At 53.9% G+C, this 21,097-nt stretch overlaps 2 protein-coding genes across 2 annotated transcripts; both read right to left on the bottom strand.

Moving 5' to 3' along the window:
• Positions 1–4,458: 4,458 nt before the first annotated feature.
• LOC148052422 (ubiquitin carboxyl-terminal hydrolase 17-like protein B) lies at positions 4,459–12,353 on the bottom strand. Its single transcript, XM_087730125.1, has 3 exons — positions 12,252–12,353; positions 12,033–12,133; positions 4,459–4,621 (listed from the first exon to the last, which is right to left on the bottom strand). The coding sequence occupies exons 1-3, from the start codon at positions 12,351–12,353 to the stop codon at positions 4,459–4,461; spliced, it is 366 nt and encodes a 121-aa protein (XP_087586251.1).
• A 1,297-nt stretch (positions 12,354–13,650) lies between these two features.
• Positions 13,651–15,681, bottom strand: LOC148052421 (ubiquitin carboxyl-terminal hydrolase 42-like). The gene is made up of 6 exons (XM_087730141.1): positions 15,540–15,681; positions 14,954–15,064; positions 14,691–14,793; positions 14,456–14,523; positions 14,204–14,274; positions 13,651–13,737 (listed from the first exon to the last, which is right to left on the bottom strand). The coding sequence occupies exons 1-6, from the start codon at positions 15,679–15,681 to the stop codon at positions 13,651–13,653; spliced, it is 582 nt and encodes a 193-aa protein (XP_087586267.1).
• Positions 15,682–21,097: the final 5,416 nt, after the last annotated feature.

Below are 21,097 nucleotides of genomic sequence, written 5' to 3'. Positions count from 1 at the left end.
GTAAAGCTGCAGGTGGAGTACCTTGGTGCAGAGGTGGAGAGGAAAAACAGCCCTGGCACAGCAGCACTGCCAGGGAGCACCAGTTCTTGGTCTTTCCCAAGCTGCTCTCTTTCCACTTCCACACTCTCCTTCTCAGCCCTTGTGTTGCTGCACGGTCGGAGTGCTCTGGCAGCTTTGTCACAGTCCTGTGGTGCGGCAGTCCTGTGACCGCAGGCAGGGACAGGCAATGGGCACCTCTGTGACAGAGCTGGCCTCCATAATAGCATTTCAGATTAGCTATTAGGAAAAATTTCTTCACGGAGAGAGTGGATAGGCATTGGAACAGACTGCCCAGGGAAGTGGTACAATCACAGTCCTGGAAGTATTCAGAAAACCTGTGGATATGGATATGGTGCTTAAGGACATGGCTTAGAGGTGGACCAGGCAGTTAGGTTAAGAGGCTGGACTCGATGATCTCAGAGGTCCTTTCCAACCTGAACGCTTCTATGATTCTATGAAAAAGGATCTTCGAGGGCAGTGCCTGAAGGCTTAGGTCTTCTTTCAAAGTGGCTCTAGAGAACATGCCCAGAGAAGTGCCCAGGAGAGGAAAACCCTTGTGAACAGCTCAAGTGTGTGAGTGTGCAGCTTTGGGGCACACAGCAGTGTCATGGACGCTCATGGGAGACTTCAGTCCTTGGCACCCAAGAATGTCTCCTCGCACAGCCAGGCCTCCTGGGAGAGACGTGAAGGACCAGCAGAGCAGGCTCTGGTCTGTGCCCGTGTGTGCTGGACACCCCATCCAAAACACACACCATACTGGCTGCTATACAGAAAATTAACCCTATCCCAGCCACACCCAGTATACCGAAGCTCCCCTCCCACGGCATTCCTGGTAGCATTTCCGTCTCACTCCCTGCCCAGCGCAGACCAACCGCCTGCAATACAAATGGGGTCACCAAATGAACTCCTCCCGAGCCTTGCACAAGCAGGCAAAGAGCAAAGCGGTGCCTCAGGGAGGTCCTCCCCTCACACATCTCGATGTGCTTCCTCAGCCGGTGTTTTTTGGATCCATGGATAGTGAATGGTGAAACATGGTCATCCCCTGAGGATGAGATGGAAAGCCTTGAGTGCTTCTGTACTTAATAAATACTGCTTGTTGTTGTTATGCTAACAAATCTAAACCAATTGAGTACGGTGTAAATATCATTCGAGAACATGCCCATACCATTCCCACGAGGAACCAGGAGCTCAAGGATGCCCTATGGAAACTGGCCCAGTAGATGTTGATTCACCGAAAATAACTTGCCTCCCCCTCTCTGCACATTTCCCAGAGTTTATCTTATGGCAGGAGACTATTGTTTTCCCTTATGATAATCATACATCTAGATATTTTTTCTGGGTTTATTTATACTGCTTCATTCAAGGCTTGATCCTGTTGTGTCTTACCCTTGCACAACACGGTGTCAAATGTGACCTGTCCAATAGCAGCTCTTCAATAAAACAGAATCTCCCAGGTCCAGAGACTGAAGGCTGGGCTCTTCCTCCAAAGCTGCTGCCAAGAAAATGTCCAAGGAATTAGTCCTTTAAAGAGTCTGTTCTTCTTGTGTTCTCAATGTTTTGGGGTTAGGTTCATGGTACTATTGGGTTCCACTGGACCAAATGCTCTGGGTTTAAACGCTTTCTTCTTGGTGTCCAGGGGCAGGGCAGATGGTCCATGAGCTCCCAATTATCTCCTTAGATTTCTTCATGTATGACAGGAGTGATGGCATATACCAGACTCCCTGGAAATGAATTTGGAGGGGTGAGGAGAGGAGAGGATGGGGACTCACCTCGTGCCCTGGGGTTGGAATGAATGGAGGCTCAGAAGGTGAAACACCCTCAGTGGTGAAGTCCCACAAAATTACAGCACTAAATTGAGGTAGGCACAAACAAGGACTGTGCAATGGGAGTCAGTGGGAACCCAGCAGGCAGAGGGAAGGGAGACTGCAGAGATGCGGGAGCTGCCTGAGGAGCCCCAGGACTCTCATGCTGTCCTGGTCAGTGGGGCCGATGGAGGCAGAGAAGGGGGCAAATGCAGGTGGAGTTGGGGATAACCTATAATATGAATGCAGCAGAGCTGGAGATTGACTGGCTTCTGTTTCCTCATGCCCTTGGGGCCAGCATCAGCCCTGGGGCTGGTGGGGAGGCTGAGCCCCCTCTCTGCCCCCCAGCAGCTGCTCGTCCCTTCAGCAGGGCTGGGGCTGTGGTTGAGTGCCCAGAGCTCTGCAGCAGCCTGCAGCAGACACTACCATGGGGTCAGGGAGGTGGAGAGATCTGGGCAGGGGCTGGGCTGGGCCGCAAAAGGCCTGGAAGAGGGAATGCTACTGCAGAGGTAATCTGTGTGAGTGTGCAGGCTGGGGGTGCTCACGGTGCAGAGCCAGGCATGATGGTGAAGGAAGCAAGGCACCAAAGGTGCACAAGAGAGGGGCCTGGTCTGTTCCATATTCCCTTGGCATCCCGAGGAAGCAGCCTCAGGGAAATTGTCCCAGACCCATCCCCCACACCGGCCATTTCCATCTCTGCCATAGGCCGTGGGTCAAGATAAAGACAGGGAGATCGCTTACTGATTCCTGTCACAGGCAAAGAAGACATGACATTTATTGCCAATTAAAAGAATGTGGATAGTGAGAAACGATTACAAGAGTATTAAAGACCATTTCCCCACCCCACTCCTTTTTCCCAGGCCCAGATTACTCCTTCATTCCCAATTCTTCTACCCACCCCAGCCTTGAGAGGCGCAGGGGGGTGGGAAATGGGGGGGGTTCAGTTAGTACATAACAGTTCACCTCTGTCACTCCTTCCTCCCATACTTCTCCCCTGCTCCAGCGTGGGTCCTCTCCACAGGATCCCGCTCTATTTGCAGTCAAGGCTATGTGTTGTTCACTTCTTCCTCTCTTACTTTTCTCCTTTCTCCTCACAGAATGACAGAAATGTTGAGGTTGGAAGGGACCTCTGGACTCTCCCTTCCCCTTTGTGAACCCATGTTAAATACAAGTCCCGTTGAACTCATTTGATATCCTTCTGGGATAAGGTCACCATCCTAGTGGATGCAAGGAAGGCGGTGGGTGTAGATTTCCCGGATTTTAGTAAGGCTTTTGGTACTGTCCCTCACAGCATCCTTCTGGACAAGTTGTCCAACTGGGGGATGAGAGGGTTCATGGTGCACTGGGTGAAGAACTGGCTGAAGGGCAGAGCTCAAAGGGTCGCAGTGAATGGGGCTGCATGTGGCTGTCCACTGGTCCCCAGCGGTGCTCCTCAGGGCTCAATCCTAGGGCCAGTTCTGTTCCATACACTTATCAATGATCTGCATGCAGAAGTAGAATGCACCATTACCAAGTTTGCTGATGATAATGGTTCCATTTCACAGAATCAGCGGCTGCTTGAGGCTGGCCGGGAGGTCAGCTGGAGGACGAAGTCACCGGGTCCAACCCCCCTGCTCAAGCAGGGCCTCCTGCAGCCGCTTGTCCTTGACCACATCCAGAGGGCTGTGGAACATCGCCAGGGATGGAGACTCCACAGTCTCCCTGGGCAGCCTGTGCCGCTGCTCGTCACCCGCACAGCACCCTTTGCACGTCCCCTTTCTGGTCTGGGCATGAGGTCCCTGTCAGCCCGTCTCTGCAGCCTGCCCAGGTCCCTCGGGACGGCAGCACGACCCCCTGGCCTAAGTGCCGCTGCTGCCAGTCTGCTGTCATCAGTCAGCTTGCCGAGGGTGCACTCTGCCCCATCCTCCAGAACATTAATTAAGGAAGATGATAAACAGGATCAGACCCAGTCTTGACCCCTGCGAGACACCCCTGGTTACTGGCCTCGCACTAGGCTTGGTGCCAATGAGCAGCACCCTCAGGGCCCGGCCGTTCAGCCCGTTTCAGTCCCACTCGCTGTCGTCTCAGCCAGCCCATTTCTGTTGGAGTGACTTGAACTCCATATTTAAAAAGAAGAGATTGCAAGATGGGCCCAGGCAAGCACACAGCTTTCAAAATCCCAAGACATAAACCTCCCACACTGGGCATTTCCTCCAATTGCCCCAAAACCTACAGAGAAGAAAACACATATGCAAGGCCAACGAGTGTTTTTAATTCTGGCTTTGGCTTTTCTGACTGTGGGTACCGAGTGAGTGTTGTTTTTGCAAGGCGATCCCAAGAGCTGACCAGGGCTTAAAGCTCTTCCTCGAGGGACCTGTGGGCAGGCGGGCTAGCCGGCAGAGGTGTCCGAGTCTCTGGAAGGTCTCTCTGAGCTCTTCCTGGCCAGAGGCAGCACTGGGAGGGGGGACAGGGTGGGCTGCTGGTGCCCTTTGTGCAGCTTGGTCCCTGCTGGGGGCAGTTTTAGTGCTTCCTGGGTGCTTCCTCCTCCTCCTCTCTGGCATTGCACAAGTCAGATGCTGTGCTCTGCTCTTATCCAGGGTCGCAATCTGCCCCCATCACAACAGCAGTACCCCGAGTGTTACTCTGATTTGCGTCTCTGGGGCACTGAAACCCTCCTCCTCCTCCTCCCTGCTGAGGTGTCATAGTCTGTGGTTTCCAGAAACTGGCTGCAGACATCATAGCCCCGCTGCGGGGATCTGCTCCGCTCTCTCTGCCTCAGCAGGGTTTGGTCCCGAGCAGCCCTGCATGCAAGAGCCCACTTGGAGCTGGCGTTGGATGGCCCTGGAGCTGTGTCATCCCTTGGGGCTTGGTCATGACATGGAGGACTTGTTCTCCACCTCCTCCTCCCCCTTAGTGAGCTGTCATAGTCCGTGATCTCCACGTGATCTCCTGAGCAGCCCAGGGTGCAGGAGCTGAGTATGAGTACAGAGCAAGTGTTCTGAAGGGAGCCAGGAGCGGCTCTCTGAGGATGACTGTCTCGGGGGTGTGGAGGTTCTTGCCAGCAGTGTGCCAGAGCGACACCGGTAACCCTCTGTGGATGTGGTGAAGTGCTCGCCTCCCACCGCACCCCTTTCCCAGGAATTTCAGAACCCTGCCATTTTGGGAAGGAGGCCATCTGAACCACGTTCAGTAGATGATGGGAAATGTGACTCTTGATCGAATGGACCTCCCTCAGTACCCGCATCGCAGAGCTTGCCGTGCGTCCCTAGAGGCCCTAGGCCCAACAGAGGGGGATCCCTGCTGTAGAGCTGAGGGGCAAAGGGATTCACTGGCAGATCAGGCACAGGCTTAGAGGGGACCTGCACCGTCCTTCTGCACCCCCTGTGCCTGAGCCATGCTGAGGCTTTACCTTCCTCTGCTTCTTGGCAGTGCTGTCCAGCCCCGGTGAAAGCCACCACACCATAATATATGATTTTTTTCAAAAGACTCCAAGTTCTGGGCAGTCTTGCAAGGGGCCATAAGTGGGAGAGAAGTCCAGAAAACTTGAGGCATGCAGACAGTGCCCATGCTGCAGAAAAGGCAAAGGGGGAGAGCAATGTTGAGGTGTCTCGGGAGAGGGCCTGACTCCGTCCCCTCGGGGTGTGGGTGCTGGGCTGGGGAGGGAGAGCTGGGGGTGGCACTCCCTGATGCAGGGATGGAGAAAGAGAGGCTCCAGAGTGCATTGGTTTGCAATGGCTTTGGGAGTTTCCTTTGTTTCTACTGAAATGGTGCAGGCCCAGGATGTTCTCTCCTTCAGAGATGCTAACAAAGTGAGAGAGACCATTTCCTGGCAATGTCAGACCTCCTGTGAGAGTGCCAGTCGTGCGCAGGACACCCTAACGTGCAGAATTGTTCCTCCAGGTGTGGATGGCAGGAGAAGCTCAAATGCTGTGGATCCCAATGATTTCCAGAAATACTGCATAGAAGGCGCCGTGGCAGTCTTGGGCTCGGTGCTGTTTGGGATGGCATTGTGTGGTGTGATCTGTCTGTGGAGGAAGAGAAAACGGTGAGTTGTTGGGAGGTTTTTTTGCCAAACTTCTGTAGGAGATGGCTGCTATTGGTCATGAAGCATTGGGAGTATTCTGGAGTGCCGAGTTCCTTATTGGCTAGACTCGGCTGAGGTTTCTGCTGTAAGCTGCTTTAACTGGCCTCTCAATTCATGGGCATTCTTTTCTGAAACCCCTTCTTACTGTGGCAAGTGTGGGTTACAAGTGACCCTGCCTCGACAAGAGCAGACCCAGCGAGAGACGTAGGCAGAGCAAGGTCAGGAAGTAAAAACAACAAGGGATGACATTGGCATAGAAAGTGAGAACTGCAATAGTCACATCTCCCTACCAGTGAACCCCGCAGCAGAAATCACTCTGTTAGGTGATGCCATAAATCCCAGATGTTCACCGCAGCCAAGGTGTCCCAGCAACGCAGACCGTGGTGACGAACCTTCCCAGTTCTGTGCCTTGCTTTGGAGAAAGAGTCAGTCTGTCCCACCTGCAGCCCAACACTGCCAGTGTGCGCATTCTCAGCACAGGCAGGGCTTTTGTCTGTGCAGGGTACGTATCCCTCCGGATAGGTCTTGTGAAGAGAGGATGGAGAGCACCTCAGCGAACAGCGAGCCGCGGCTGTCCCCTTGCCTGGTCAGGGATGGGCATGGAGGCGAGCGCTGGTGCCTGCCAGGCACGCTGAGAAAGGCGACCAGGAGGCTCTCCTGGTCCTGCAGTGCCTTGCCCGGCTTTGGTCCCCTCGGCCTGCCGGGGTCAGGTCTCCTTCCCGGCACATGCAGAGCAGGCAGGTCAGGATGGTCAGGGCCGAGAGGAGACGAGCCATGGGCAGGCAAGCAGAGCCCCAGCCGAGGGGTGTGGGGCGCCCCGTTTTCTGCACAAAGCTCTCCGTGCCCACAGCTCCCACGTGCAGCCAGGTGCCCAAACCCCACAGGGTGCCCAGCGCTGCCCCGCACCCTGGCACCAACGTGGAACCACAGCTGCAGCGGGGTCTCAGCAGCCTCCTCTCTTCACAGGCGCCTCTCTGCAGCTTCGTGAGCCCGGCCTGACACCAGCAGCCGCCCCACGCACCCAGACAGCTGTCCCGCATGCCCCAGAACCCCTGAGAGTCAGACCCGATGCCAGCAGCCACCTTCTGTGCCTGGAGATCCAGCCCACCTGCCACCGAGCACCAAGGATCCAGCCTTCGCCAGCCCGTACAGTGTGTGTCCTGAAAAAAGGCTATTGTTAATAAAAGACAGGTTTGGACCCTGTAAATCAGGCTTTGGACTCTAAAAATGAGGCTTTGGACCTTCAAAAGCAGAACTGGGGTCTTAAAAAGGACGCTCTGCACCCTTTAAATGAGTCCTTGAACCTTAAAAGCGAGGCTTGGAAATATTGCAAATGAGGGTGTGGACCCTGAATATGGGGGCTTGGACCTTAAAAAGGAGGCTTTTAACCCTAGGATCAAAGCTTTGTACTCCAAAAATGAGGTTTGGGGCCCTGAAAATGAGGCTCTGAGCCTTTAAAAGAGGTGTTTGGACCCTAAAAATGGGGGCTTGGACACTCCAGATGTGGCTTGGGCCCTCAAAACGACGGGCTGGATCCTCAAAATGCCACCTTGGAGCCGGAAATTGAGGCTTTAGAAAGTCAAAATGAGGCTTTGGAGTCTAAAAAAGGAGACTTTGCAATGTGAAACAGAGCCTTTGGACAACTAACATGAGGCTTTGACGTCTAAAACGATGATTTGGAAGCAAAACTAATATTTTGGAAAGTAAATATGAGGCTTTGGACCCTCTAAATGTAGCTTTGGACCCTAAAAGGTGGCTTGCTGCCCTAAAAGTGATGGTGTAAACCGTAAAAAGTAAACTGTGGGCCCCCCCAAAAGGCTATGGGTAATAAAGGACAGGTTTGGAACAAAAAAATGATGATCTTGGCCTTCAGAAGGACTCTTTGGGCACTAGAACGGATGGGCTAGACGCTCCAAATGACACTTGTGACCGTGAAAACGAGGGGAACCCATTAGTTCCTCTCTGGCCCCAAGAACTGAAGCTTTGGTCCTGAATATAGGGCTTTGGGCACCCCAGTGAAAGCTTTGAGCTGTCAAAGGGGGCTTTGGAGCCTAAAAATGAGAGTTTGGAGCCTCCAAAGGAGGATTTGAGCCTTCAAAATGGGGCTTGGGAAATGAAATGGAGGTTTTGAACCCTGAAATCAGGTTTGGTGCCCTAAAATGATGCTTTGGTACCACAACCTAAGGCTTTTCACTCTAAACCTGGGTCTTTGGAGGCTTCAAAATGAGGCTTGGGACATGAAACAAATGAGGCTTTGTAGCCTAAATGAGGAGTTTGGACCCTCAAATGAGGCTTTGGGCCCACCAAATGAGCATTTGGACTGTCAAAATGAGGCTTTGGTCCCCATCCAAATTGCAGACTGGATCCTAAAAATGAGGCCGTGGGTCCTGAAAGCGAGGCTTTGGTCCCTGAAAAGGAGGCTTTAGAAGCTAAACCTGAGGGTTTGGGCCCAAAAATGAGCCTTTGGACCCTATGAAGAAGGCTTTGGAGTCTGGGAATGAGGCTTTGGACCTTCAAAGTCAGAACTGGGGACTTAAAAATGACACTGTGCGCCCTTGCAATGAGTCCTTGAATCTTAAAAGTGAGGCTTGGAAATTGTAAATGAGGGTTTGGACCCTGAAAATGAGGGTTTGGACCATCAAAAGGAGGCTTCCAAGCCTAGAATCAAGGCTTTGTACTCTAAAAATGAAGCTTTGAGCCCTAAAAGAGGGGGTTGAACCCTGAAAATGAGGGTTCGGACACTCCAGATGCAACTTGGGCCCTCAAAACAAACAGCTGCATCCTAAAACTGAGCTTTTGGAGCCTGAAATTAGGCTTTGGAAAGTCAAAATGTGGCTTTGGAGTCTAAAAAGGAGATTTGCAAACTGAAAGGGAGCCTTTGGACCATACAAATGTGGCTTTGGAGCCTAAAAAGAGACTTTGTAGCCTAAAATGAGCCTTTGATCCCTGAAAGTGAGGCTTTGGGCCACAAAACTGAGGCTTTGGATCCTAAGATGGGAGTGTGGACCTTAAAAATGAGGCTTTGGGCCTTAAAATGAGCATTTGGACCATAACAGGAGTGGTTGGATCCTGAAAAGGAGGCTTTGGGCCCTGAAAAGGAGACTTTGGGCTCTGCCATCAGTTTTGGACCTTGAAACTGTCCCTGCTCATGAAGTTCAGGGCAGTTTATAGAGTTATTCATCTGAATGATTCGAGTCCTGTGCCATAAGGAGAACTCCGTCTCTCTCTCCTCCTTCTGCTGTGTTTACGAGATCTCCACTGATGTGGAGATATTGGCCATTGCCTCATGTTCAGCCCCACGTTGCCTGACAGCATTCAGGGAATCTGCTGACTTTCATGTTCAAATCCAGGCCCACGGAGCTCCATGAGGTGCCAGGGCTTGCAGGGACAGCTCAGGACCTCCAGGAAAGCAATTCCCATTCAGGGCGGGTGCGTTACAGCCACCCCAGACGGCATCGCAGAGAGTGGGATTTGGTGCCTGTGTGCCACACACTAATGCCGTCAGTGAGAGGCATCGGCCATCAGGTGCCATCAGAGAGGCAAGCTCTGTCCCTTCTCTACCCAACAGCTGCAGGCATTGCGTGAACTCAAAGCACATCCCACTGGGGTCTTCACTCGCTCCCTTGATGATACAGTCAAGGAACAGACCAATCATTTTCACAGTGTGCCTGGGGACATCTTGTCTTCAAGGACGACGTCCTACAAGCACAGCAACGGTCCTTATCAAAACTGAATTGAAACTTGAAAGGGAATTCAAAGGCACCAAGATGAGCTGCTGGTACTTCAGGAAGAGCTGAAGAAGGCACAGAGATATACTGTGGGACCAGTGCTGAATTTAGAAAGAGTAGGGGTAGGTAGGTCTGAGGTAGTCTATGTCCTCTTTGCCTCAGTTACCACCAGAGAGGTCTCCCAGGCCTTTGTGCTTTGAGGCAGGGCTCAGGGCGGGAAAAACCAGCGGTGGCTGGGGATGCAGCCAGGGCTCACTTGAGCAAACTACACCCTTCCCAGGCCATGGGGCTGGAGGGGCTGCGTCCAAGGGTGCTGAGAGAGGTTTTCACCAGCAGGGGCTGGTCTGTTATGATCCCGGTAAGAAAGGCACTCAGACTCTGGGAGGTATTGAAAGGGTTAAAAACCACAAGAGCAAGAAGGATGTTGTAAATACCTTAGTCCCTTCATTAGATCAGAAGACACCCTGGTGTCATTTAAGGATGTTGTGAATACCTTACGGTTTGATGTGATTTAGGGCGTAGCTAGAAGAACAGTTCTAAGATAAGGGGGGCTCCGGGATAATCTCGCTGCAGACAACTCGGCCTTGGGAGAACGCATGCACGGAACCATGAAGGCAGGAAGAAACAGAAGAATGGCAACAACAGTCTTCAAGGACAACGGCTACGTGATCCTAGGACTGAGTTTGCGCAGAAGCAAGGGTCGATCAGTGAGCAGAGTGAAGAAGACTACGAGCCTTCATCGGAAGACCCCAAAGACCACTTGAAGACCACCCCGAGAGGTGACTGCGCATGTGAATCGGATATTTACATACGCTAATAAGTTCCTGGAAATCTCATGTTTATGTAAATGAATTCCCAGAAATCCTATGAATATGTATGATTGTATCGGATATATTCTCTAAAACTTCCTTACCTCGGTGGAGCACTTGTGGTGGAGAATCCCCAGTGCTGCCCAGCGCTGCAAGAAAGGATACCTGCTTAATAGTGACTTTGTTGCTCTTGAGTTTCACTTCAGGGACTCTCTGGATACTCCGTTTCTCCCTGGGGGAGATTCGGACGGTGAGGAGAAAGATCCGTGAATGTTTGTATCAAAACTCTCTACAGAAATCAGAAGCACCACTTAGGACTGGCTTTGGTTAAGATGGCAATTTTATTGTTTCGATCGGACACGTCAACATTTCCTGGTGATGCTGCAAACGTGGCTTACTTGTGAGTCCTCCTCTCCAGAGTTCTCTCTGGATTTCTCTTTCTCCTTCACTTTCTTGCGTTCTTTCTCTTTCAATTTTGGATCACCAGAATGCTCGCTTCTGTCTTTTGCCGCCTTCTTTCGGGCACACTTTCACCCGCCTCTGCACAGGACTGTTTCCTCTTCCTGCGCGTTCGTTTTCCATTTGCCTGGCAGGAGCCTGCAGACTCTGGGTGAACTGGCGCTGGCGGGAGTGCACGTTGTTCAAGTGAGTATTTCCCCGGCTGCTGATCACCTACCGCCCCAGGATGCGAGTCTGCTCTGGGGCCGCTCAAGCCGCGCACACCTTCCCCTCCTGCGCTTTTGCCATCACCAGGGCTGTTTCTCTCCCTGTGGGAAGAGCCGCGCAGGTTCCCCCTGCCACGCGCCAGCTGACGGTGAGCGCGCTGCTGCGTTTCCGCGCGGCAAGTGTGCCTCCGCCTGGGAGGCGGACAGTCTGGCTGGCTTCTGTTCGGCTTCTCCCCCTCCTCAGCGTCAGAGCGCGCTCTCTTCCTGCCGCAGTGCTGAGGGGGAGCTCCTGCAGATTCCCATGGTTTTCTCTTCCCTCGCATCCTCTGCACATTTTCTCCACCTTCTTGATTTCTCTGTCCCCCGATGCCTCCAGGAAAGGGACTCTTCAGCACTTGACCCAGCTTGGCCTCGGAAGTGCTCTTTGTCTCTTGGCGTTCATCGCCTGCTCCAGGGGTCAAAGGATGGTGCCTGGAGAAACAACAGGGATCTTAGGCTAGGGTTGTTGCTGCAGCCTCCTCGTGGCTTCAGTCTCCCCCTGTCACGTTCCGGCAGCACTTGATATGACACGCAGAAGACTGAACCAGCACTAGAAACTGGAAATTAGGTCATGCGCTTCCAGCCATGCCTGTCCCTTTCAGAGCAGTGACTCATCTTTAGACCCTCTCGCACCTCCATTTTGCCTCGTTTCGCAGCTAGCCAGTCTCAGGGAGCAGACAGGTAGCAATTTACACAAGCGCAGCTGTTTAATGCCAGACAAGGAGAGAGAAGAAAGGACCTGGCGAACTGCGGAACAGAGAACTCAGCTGGACAAAGGCATTCTCTGCTAGGACAGAAAGCAAAACCCACCGGAGGAGAACAGCAACAAGAAGATCAGGAACGGGAGAGGGAGTGTATTCTGAGCACCCTTTCACACTTGACAGTACCTGGCATAGAAGAGTAAATAGGCACGCTGGCAGAGTACCGTCTTGATGTCACAAAGACGTACAGAGGCATCATTCATCTCGTACCAACGTCCATCGCTGGCCTGCAAAGAAAGGCAAGGCTATCTTCAGATGAACTGCAGGGGTTTTAAAACAAAAACACAGACTGGACACCGCTGAAGGACACAATACCCCAATGCACATCACCAAGTTGACTTTTACCTTTACGAAGCAGTAATAATGTCCTGTCTGACAGCTGGAACCTTCATGTACCAGGACGGCATACAAGGAATAGAGGAGCGGTTCTCCAGGGGCTTGAGACATGTATGCGCCAAGGTCCAAATATTCCGGGTACTGCACAACCTAAGGAGAGACCAAGAAGACTCAGAAACTACCTTGAGAGTCTTTAGGAAGCAGCCTGAGAAAACCTTGTCACCAAACACAGGCTACAAGTATAGAAATCGATCTTCTTGGCCCATCCAAAGCAGGGGTTGCCATTTCATCATGGAAGTGGCAGAAAACTGTTTGCAGCCAAACCAGCTCTTTAGGAGCACAGGAGGTGCTTATCTTCACATTGGGACTTTCCTCTTACCGCAAGGGAAAGAGCAAGGCGCAGCTATTGCATTGATTTTTTCTTAGACGGCTGCACTCACTCGATAGCCATCGGGCCAGTAGACAGTAACAACTTCCAAAAAAGGATTCTCCTTTCGGAGAGGTCTCCTTCCAAGCAGACAAAGTTGCAGTGCACTTGTGGCCATACCTTGCTAATCTTTCTGCCAGAGAAAGCATCGAATCTCTTCAAGCACACTGTCAGGATATTGGAGGAACGATGTATTGTAAAGCTCTTGGACGCAGTGGCCAGCTGTTCACATCTGGAAAACAAGCACAGACCCAGCTGTTGCAACCTGTCTTCTCCCCGCTGCGCCCCCCATCCATGTAGGGTTGAGTTCAGGCTTGTTTTGCCCAACTATCGTATGCCCGCTTGCATTTCAGACCCCTGAAGTCCATATGCTCTCCCTGAAGGCAGCTTTGGGCTAGGGCGGCTCCCTTTGGAGAGCAGCAGTCTGGAGTCTTGACAGTACAAGAACTAGGCATGACGCTGTTGAGAGAGCCAGCGGGGGCTGCTGCTGCTCCGAGGACTGAGGTCTCCTGGACAGAGACGCAAGCATCCAAAAAGCCTTGGAAACAAAACTGTTGATGGCTTTCTTGAGGAAGCTGCTGTTGCCAAATCACTGTCCAGGGCTGCCGCCTTGCTTCGGCTCACCACTGCATATGGGACATGTCTTTTCCCTTCTGGCCATAGGGCTAGTTCAGTGGGCAACTTCATAGCTAGGAAGCTTGACCACCTCCAGGGCAGACAATGCCAGCAATAAAATTCTCATCCAAGCTTTCCAAGTATTCAGGCAGAAGGGGAAAGAAATACCCATCTTAGAAACAAATGCATTCTTTTCCAAGTTCTGGATGATTCGCGTGGATTAGTTGTAGGGGAAGAAAAAAAAAGAAAAAAAAGCCAAGCTGTCTCCTGACTGGGTTTCTCAATTCAGTCCAAACACAACTAGTGCTCCCAGACATGCAATACCCTAACCCAGTATCTGCTAGGAAGGTGGCACTGGCCGAAATCTTACTTGCTACATTTATAGCCATTTCCACCATCCAGCTGCTCAGGTTTGACAAAGTCTTCCAGAGCTCCAGTGACAGATGAGGTTGCCTGGATGAGGAAGAAAGGAGAGCACTAAGTTCCTGGAAACTCAAAAACCCCAGGAAATAGCTACCCGCGTGGTACCAGCGTTATCCCAATAAACAGCTACCCCTGGGCGGTAGCAGAGTTCCTGTGGTAGGCGTGGTTCAAAATAGCAAAAGCAATCAAACCCATCCCTCCAGCATCAATCAGACGCGTAGTGAGGGAGTCCCAAGCAGGGTGGTGTGACAGTGTCACGATGGCTGTCCATACCTTCCTTACTCTTTGCCCAGCTGACACCCAGCACCCAGCCCAGAGAGACCATTTGCAGGGCTTCCGCAGAAGGAGCACACAAGCCCAGTTCCCTTCCCATCCACCCCCAAGCTCTTGCCTGGTAACAGCCCACAGCTGGAAGCCAACAGAGTTTACTGGAGATAAACTAGGCCCCCCGCAGGGGCCCTGAAACAGTTGGCACCACCATTTCAAAACATCTCACCTTGATATCCAAAGCAATATCAAGGAATGTCTCGTAGGTGTCGGAAACGGCTTTGCAGCTCAAGCACGTTACTGCAAAAGAAGCAAAGAGAAATGCTTCTCAGGTAGGGAAGGAGAGTAACTGCCCATTTCAAGGACCAACACCTACGCCTTTAGACGCACCGGACCTCCTGCCGCATGCTAGGAGCTGTTTACCACAAAGAGAGGAAGAGCCACGGCTCATTCTAAGGACGGAAATATTTTTAAAAAGTACCTCTGGATCTTAGAAAGCCTCCAAAGACCTGATGAATGAGCGTGCTAGCTTGACAAGTTGTGTCCCAGCTGGAAAGAAATGGTAATCGGAGCTCAGAAGGCGGAAGGCAGAGAGTGAGCTCTTCCACGAGTTTTCCTTGTTAGGAAAGGGCCAGACAGAGGTTTTCAGTGGCGGTTGTAAAGCAAGGAGTCAAAAGGGCTAGAGAACGTTTCAACGGTCATGTGCTTCTGCTTACTCGCTGCTTCTGCTCAAGCAAGCCCTCTGCATGGCATCCACGGTGTAGTAGAAGAATTCATGCGCGTCTTCCTGGGTGCCAAGCTGGAAATGGTCTCCTATTCCTGAGAAAGAAGAAGGTTTTCCCATTGATCTCAGAGAAAAAGGAAAGGCTTACCCTTCTGAAAGCTCTCCTCCTTAACATGAACCCAGCAAAAGCAGTTGGACGCGGGCTTTGTCAGAAATCCAAACTACCTCCAAATGAAACCGTCTGAAATGACTCACGTGGAAGCTCATTGATCACAGGCGTAGGCTCGATGGCACTGCCCGAGCAAGACAGGACCTCCTCGATGTGCACTTCCATGGTACACATCATGCAGAAGCCTTGCTTCGCACCTAAAGAGGGAGGGAAAGAAGGACAGAAGGGAGGAAGCAAGCAAGCGAGCCTCTCGGTCAGCTAAAATATACACAGCTATGGAAAAGCTTCAAGGAAAAAACCACCAAACCACCCCACGTTTAAGTTCCAGGTGCAATCTCCACTCTCCCTTCTACATCCGCTTCTCCTCAGATGCCGGTGGCTCAACAGCCCTGTGGCGGTTTACTGCACAGAGTTGTAGAGAAGAAATAGGCATGCCTTCCGAAGGCACTTCATTAAGCACGGGAAGCAAGAAATGATCTTCCCTGGGAGTAGGAGCGCAGCACGTGAAACCAAACTAACGCGCTGCCTACGCTATGCTGAGCCTGCTCTGAAGGCAATATTGGAAGGCAGCTTCTAGAGGAAAAGGAAGAGCTGTCTTCCCAGAGTCCCTGTTGTTCTTTCATCCTTCAGAGCCGCCCAAGAGATGTAAAAGAAGGTGTAGCAAGGACTCACAGGACTGGCTGTGCTCACGAGAGAGCAAGTAGTTGGCCAGCGGCGGGGTGTACGTCAAACACTGCAGGACAGAGTTGAGGAAGCAGGTATTGCCCAGGTTGAAGAGGCCGCCTCCGACACTGCGTCTTTGCTGCCAGGCCATGCAAATCTTCTGCGGAGGAAACACGTCCCTTCCCGGCACAGCCATTCCGACACTCATGCCTGCAAGGAAGTCAGCTTTTAAAGGAGATCCTCCTGGTTTGGTTTCGCAAAGCCCTAGACCGCTCTCCCTAGACTTGTCCCTCTTCGGATGCGTTACATAAAAGATAGCAAGGAATTATGCTGGCAGCCTGTGTCGACCCAAGCTGTAACGGTAGAGCTCAGCTGGCCCCTCGGAAGGTACAGGCCAAGCCACACCTCCACCCTGTCTCGATCTCCGCAATCCCCTGTCCAAAAGGAAACTAACAAATACCTTAGCCACCAACTGGAATTAGCGGGAAGGGAAGAGAGAAGAAACGGATGAAATTTCCGGGAAGAAAAGGAGGACGTAGAATGAAATGCAGACAGCGAGGAGCTGAGTGACCCCGCTGGCGAGCTCAGCCCACGCTTGCTCTCTCCAGCACAGGCGCCAGCGCCGGGAGAGAGCACGGCAGGAGCTGCGCGGGGATGCCATTTATGGCCACCCGGCCCTGGGACGCCCTTTGTGACACGGGGCTGTGTGGGGCCACGTGGCGACGGGGCTGGCACCACCCAGCAACTCCCGCAGCTGCGACCACGGGGCCGCCCCAGGTGCCCACTGCGGCCATGGGGCTCCTTCCCTGGGCAGAGCGCATGCCTCTGCCCCGCGCAGAGACAGCCCCAGGGGGGCACGGGTACACAGCTGGGGCCACTGCTGGGGACAGCTGGGGCGGGCACAGCCCTGCTGTGGCCCCAGGCTCCTTCCCCATTCCCCGCAGTCAAATGCTTCAGGATGGTGTTGAGGAAGCGCCTGTTGCCCAGGTTGTAGAGGCCCGCTCCGACCCTGCCTGGTTGCTGCTAGGCCATGCAAAGCTTCTCCAGGGGAAAGAGGATCCTTTGCGGCGGAGCCATTCCCTCGGCAATGGCTGCAGGGAAATGACATTTGAAAAGAGAGGAGACGATGTGGTTGCACAAAAGCATCATTTAAAAGTCAAGCTCTGTACAGGAGCCCCCAGGACAAGCAGCTCTAACCTCCAACACAGAAACACTGGGGGAAGCCTAACACTGCCATTGACAATGACTGGTCAAGAAGCAGTTTTGGAAAAGAGTCTGTTGCCCTGCTTCCTTTGCCAAAACTCCAGGAAAGCCACACTCTGATTTCTGTGGTTCGGCCTACCTTCCTTTCCCTCTAGAGCCTTGAATTGGATTATCAGGTCAAGTCTTCCCTTTTCCTGATAGTGACTTCATGAAAGCAAGCACCTAGCCCAGAAGGTAACCCTACTGATGTCAGCTCTTTCCATGAGCAATGTCATCTTTCAAAGTCTTGTACATCGTGGCAGATGACGGACAAAACTCATTTTCCTGTGTCTAATCAAAAACACCTGGGTGAGCCTGGCTGCTACCAGGAAACGCCCCAGAATTCACTCTAGGTTGTCAGCACATCCACAGTCAGGGATGGAGCAGCAGCCACGTCCGTCGCCTTTGGGGATTCCCAAAGTCCAATGGTGAAGCCCTTACTCACAGGAGTCATTCCTCTTTGCGGCCATTCCTTCTCTCAGGAACAGAGCGGAAAGCTTTGGATGACAAAGGATGTCAGGACGTGCTCCAGAAAGAGAAGATCAGCGCCAGTCCTGTCACCTGATTGCAAAGAAATAATTGCTACGCAAGTAGCAATGGAAGGAGCTGAGTTATCCCGAAGGCCAGCTCAGCCCAACTAGCTTTCGCTGGCCTGCTCTTCAGCATTTCAAGTCCCGGCCAGGTGAGGTCACAAGCGCCGGGTGGGTGCTGCATCACTGCCCCTCTGTGACATGGGCCCACATGGGAATGTGCCCCCTCAAGGCCACACAGCTGCCACGGCCCGGGCACCTCCTGTAGCCATCAGCCCCTGGGCTTCCCCGTGCACTGCTGACGAAGGGCTGCTCATCTGCCGGCAGAGCTCCCACCTCCTCCCTGAGCTGCACCAGCTGGATGAAGAAAAACCTGCCCAGGGCTGTAAGCGTGCCTGTTTCCAGCTTTGGCTGGCACATTTGGGTTGCTGAGGGTTTCTTTTCCACTCTTCCCAGGTACAGGACTGTGTCCATGAGGCTCGTGGACCAAAGCACCTGGTCTCTTATAGGTTCATTTCCAATGAATTTTATCTTCCCCCCAAGATACAGCCACAGGTTGACTCTGAACTGGTGCTCCTTGTCCCTCCGTTTTGTTCCCTGGTGAAAGGCGGCCATCCCTATGAAAGGCGGCACCACCTTGCGGTTCCCAACGGGAACCACTGCCCCGGAACCGGCATCCCCACCCCGGCCCGATAGCAGATCCCCGCAGTGGGGAAAAGATCTCCGCAGCTGGTGCGTGGACACCACCGACTATGACCACTCAGCAGGGAGGAGGAGGAGGAGAACTGGTCCTCCAAGGTGTGACTGCACTCTCAGGGATGACACAGCTGCAGGGCCCTCCAACGGCAGCTCCCAGTCGGCTCCTGCACACAGTGCTGCTCGGGAGCAAACCCTGCCAGTGCAGAGAGAGCAGAGCAGATCCCTGCAGCAGGGCTATGATCTCCACGGCCAGTTTGTGGAGATCTTGGACTACCACAGCTCAGGAAGGGGGTGGAGGAGGTGGAGAACAAGTCCTCCCCGATGTGACCAAGCCCCAAGGGATGACACAGCTCCAGGGCCCTCCAACGCCAGCTCCAAGTGGGCTCCCACATGCAGGGCTGCTCGGGAGCAAACCCTGCTGAGGCAGAGAGAGCGGAGCAGATCCCCGCAGCGGGGCTATGATGTCTGCAGCCAGTTTCTGGACACCACAGATTATGATGCCTCAGCAGGGAGGAGGAGGAGGAGGGTTTCAGCGCCCCAGCGATGCACGCCAGACAAAGACTCGGGGCGCTGCGGCAGTGACGGGGACAGATTGTGACCCTGGCTGAAGAAGGAGCACAGCATCTTTCTTCTGCTGTGCCAGAGAAGAGGAGCAGCAGAAGAAAAAGGAAGAGGAGAAAACGAGGAAGCACCAAAACTGCCCCCAGCAGGGACCAAGCTGCACAAAGGGCACCAGCAGCCCACCCTGTCCCCCCTCCCAGTGCTGCCTCTGGCCAGGAAATGCTCAGAGAGACCTTCCAGAGACTCGGACAGCTCTGCCGGCTAGTCCACCTGCCCACAGGTCCCTCGAGGAAGAGCTTTAAGCCCTGGTCAGCTCTGGGGATCGCCTTGCAAAAACAACAGTCACTTTGTACCCACACTCAGAAAAGCCAAAGCCAGAATTAAAAACACTCCTTGGCCTTGCATATGTAATTCCTGGGGTGTTTTCTACTCTGTAGGTTTTGGGGCAATTGGAGGAAATGCCCAGTGTGGGAGGTTTATGTCTTGGGATTTTGAAAGCTGTGTGCTTGCCTGGGCCCATCTTGCAATCTCTTCTTTTTAAATATGGAGATCAAGTCACTCCAACAGAAATGGACTGGCTGAGACGACAGCGAGTGGGACTGAAACGGGCTGAACCGCCGGGCCCTGAGGGTGCTGCTCAGTGGCACCAAGCCTAGTGCGAGGCCAGTAACCAGGGGCGTCTCGCAGGGGTCAAGACTGGGTCTGATCCTGTTTATCATCTTCCTTAATTAATGTTCTGGAGGATGGGGCAGAGTGAACCCACGGCAAGCTGACTGGTGACACCAGTCTGGGAGCAGCGGCACTTGGGCCAGGGGGTCGTGCTGCCGTCCCGAGGGACCTGGGCAGGCTGCAGAGATGGGCTGACAGGGACCTCATGCCCAGACCAGAAAGGGGACGTGCAAAGGGTGCTGTGCGGGTGAAGAGCAGCGGCACAGGCTGCCCAGGGAGACTGTGGAGTCTCCATCCCTGGCGATGTTCCACGGCCCTCTGGACATGGTCAAGGACAAGCGGCTGTGAAATGGACGCCTGGAAGAGGACCCAGCCACCAACGCTGTCACCCTCAGGCGGCCATCGACAGCTCCACCAGCAAGCTGCAGCCCTGGAGAGGAGCCCAGGGCGGAGCAGGCTCCTGGCAGGCCCTGCGGCCCCTGGAGAGGAGCCCAGGCAGCAGCAGGTTCTCTGGCCGGAGCTGCGGCCCGTGGGGTCCAGGCAGGAACAGGGGAATGGCGTGAGGAGGAAGGGGCGGCAGAGCCGAGGCGCTGTGGGCTGCCCGCAGCCCCATTCCCCGTCCCCCTGCACCGCTGGGAGGGGAGAGGGGGCCGAGGAGTCGGGAAGGAGGAGTGAGGCTGAGCCTGGGAAGGGCGGGGCTGGGGGAAGCTCTTTTTGGGTTGGGGTTTGGTGCTGCTCTCCTGCTGCCTTTTCCCTTGGCACCAAACTGCATCAGCCTGGCCCCGCTCAGGCCCCGCTCGCCCCTGAGGGGGTGCAGGCAGCTCTGGGAGGAGAGGCCCGGGCTGCTCCCGCCCACCCAGCCAGAGCTGCGCCATTGGCCACAGCTGAGCCAATCAGCAGAGCCGGTGTTGGCCTCTCAGGGCCAGGCGGCCTGGGGCGGGGCCGCAGGGGCCAGAGGCCGAGCGGCCTGAGGAGAATGGGGGCAGAGCGGGGCCGGGGGCAGGCGGGGGGGCCCCGCTCAGCAGCTGAAACCAGTTCCCACCAGTGCAGCCCTGGCTGAGGACAGCCCTGGTGAGAGCAGCACAAACCCCTTTCCCTTTTCCCAGCCTCCCTGGCTGCCGGCTGCAGCCGAGGCAGAGGCCGGGCAGGGGAGGGCTCATCCTGCCAGCGCTGCTGATGGCGGCAGAGGAGAGAGCGGCCTGGTCCTGCTGAGCGCAGGGTCGCTCTCCCGCCTGGGCTGCCCCTCGGCCCGGCGCTGCATCTCAGGACCAAGGGTCTGTATGGTTGTTGGTGTTGTTTTCAGGCAGGGTTGTTCCCCCACCCCATCCTCCCTTCCCCCTCCCTGCCCCGGCCAATATTCCCTGGAACCGTGCTGGCAGAAGGCCCCGGTTCCTGTTAAGGTCATTTACAGGGAATAATTTAAATGCAATTTGATGAGGCTGGCAATTCCAACTGCTCCAGGTACACAGGAGCTTTAAATGGGCAGTTGCCTGCCGGTGACCTTTCATATGCCTTTCTTCCTAGGTTCATTCATTTCACTCCCACCAAAACCAAAGCCCCGGCTTACACATGGAAAGGGGCAAAACCCGCCGTGGGAGACAGCTGCTCTCCAGGTCCTCATTGCTGTCTGGAGCCCTCCGTGACCAGGAACGGGCAGTGTCTGCCTCCAGTGTATCCCATCTCTGGATGTGCCAGGGCAAACACCAAGCTCACAGCTGGCCCAAGTGAGTAACAGTTCTCCAGCCGTTCGTTCAGACAAGACAAACAGCCTTTCCTTTTTGCCCTGTGTCAGTGTAGTACAAAACAATCAGCTCCTCGGACTGAGGAGCCTCGGACTGAGGCAAAGGCGGCATTAAGCACCTCAGC

This window comes from Nipponia nippon, unplaced genomic scaffold (genome assembly GCF_047370975.1).
Source record: "Nipponia nippon isolate SJK-2023a ecotype South Korea unplaced genomic scaffold, ASM4737097v1 scaffold_48, whole genome shotgun sequence".
Lineage (NCBI taxonomy): Eukaryota > Metazoa > Chordata > Aves > Pelecaniformes > Threskiornithidae > Nipponia > Nipponia nippon.
Note: the sequence above shows the minus strand (reverse complement) of the source record. Positions and strands in the feature narration are given on the sequence as shown.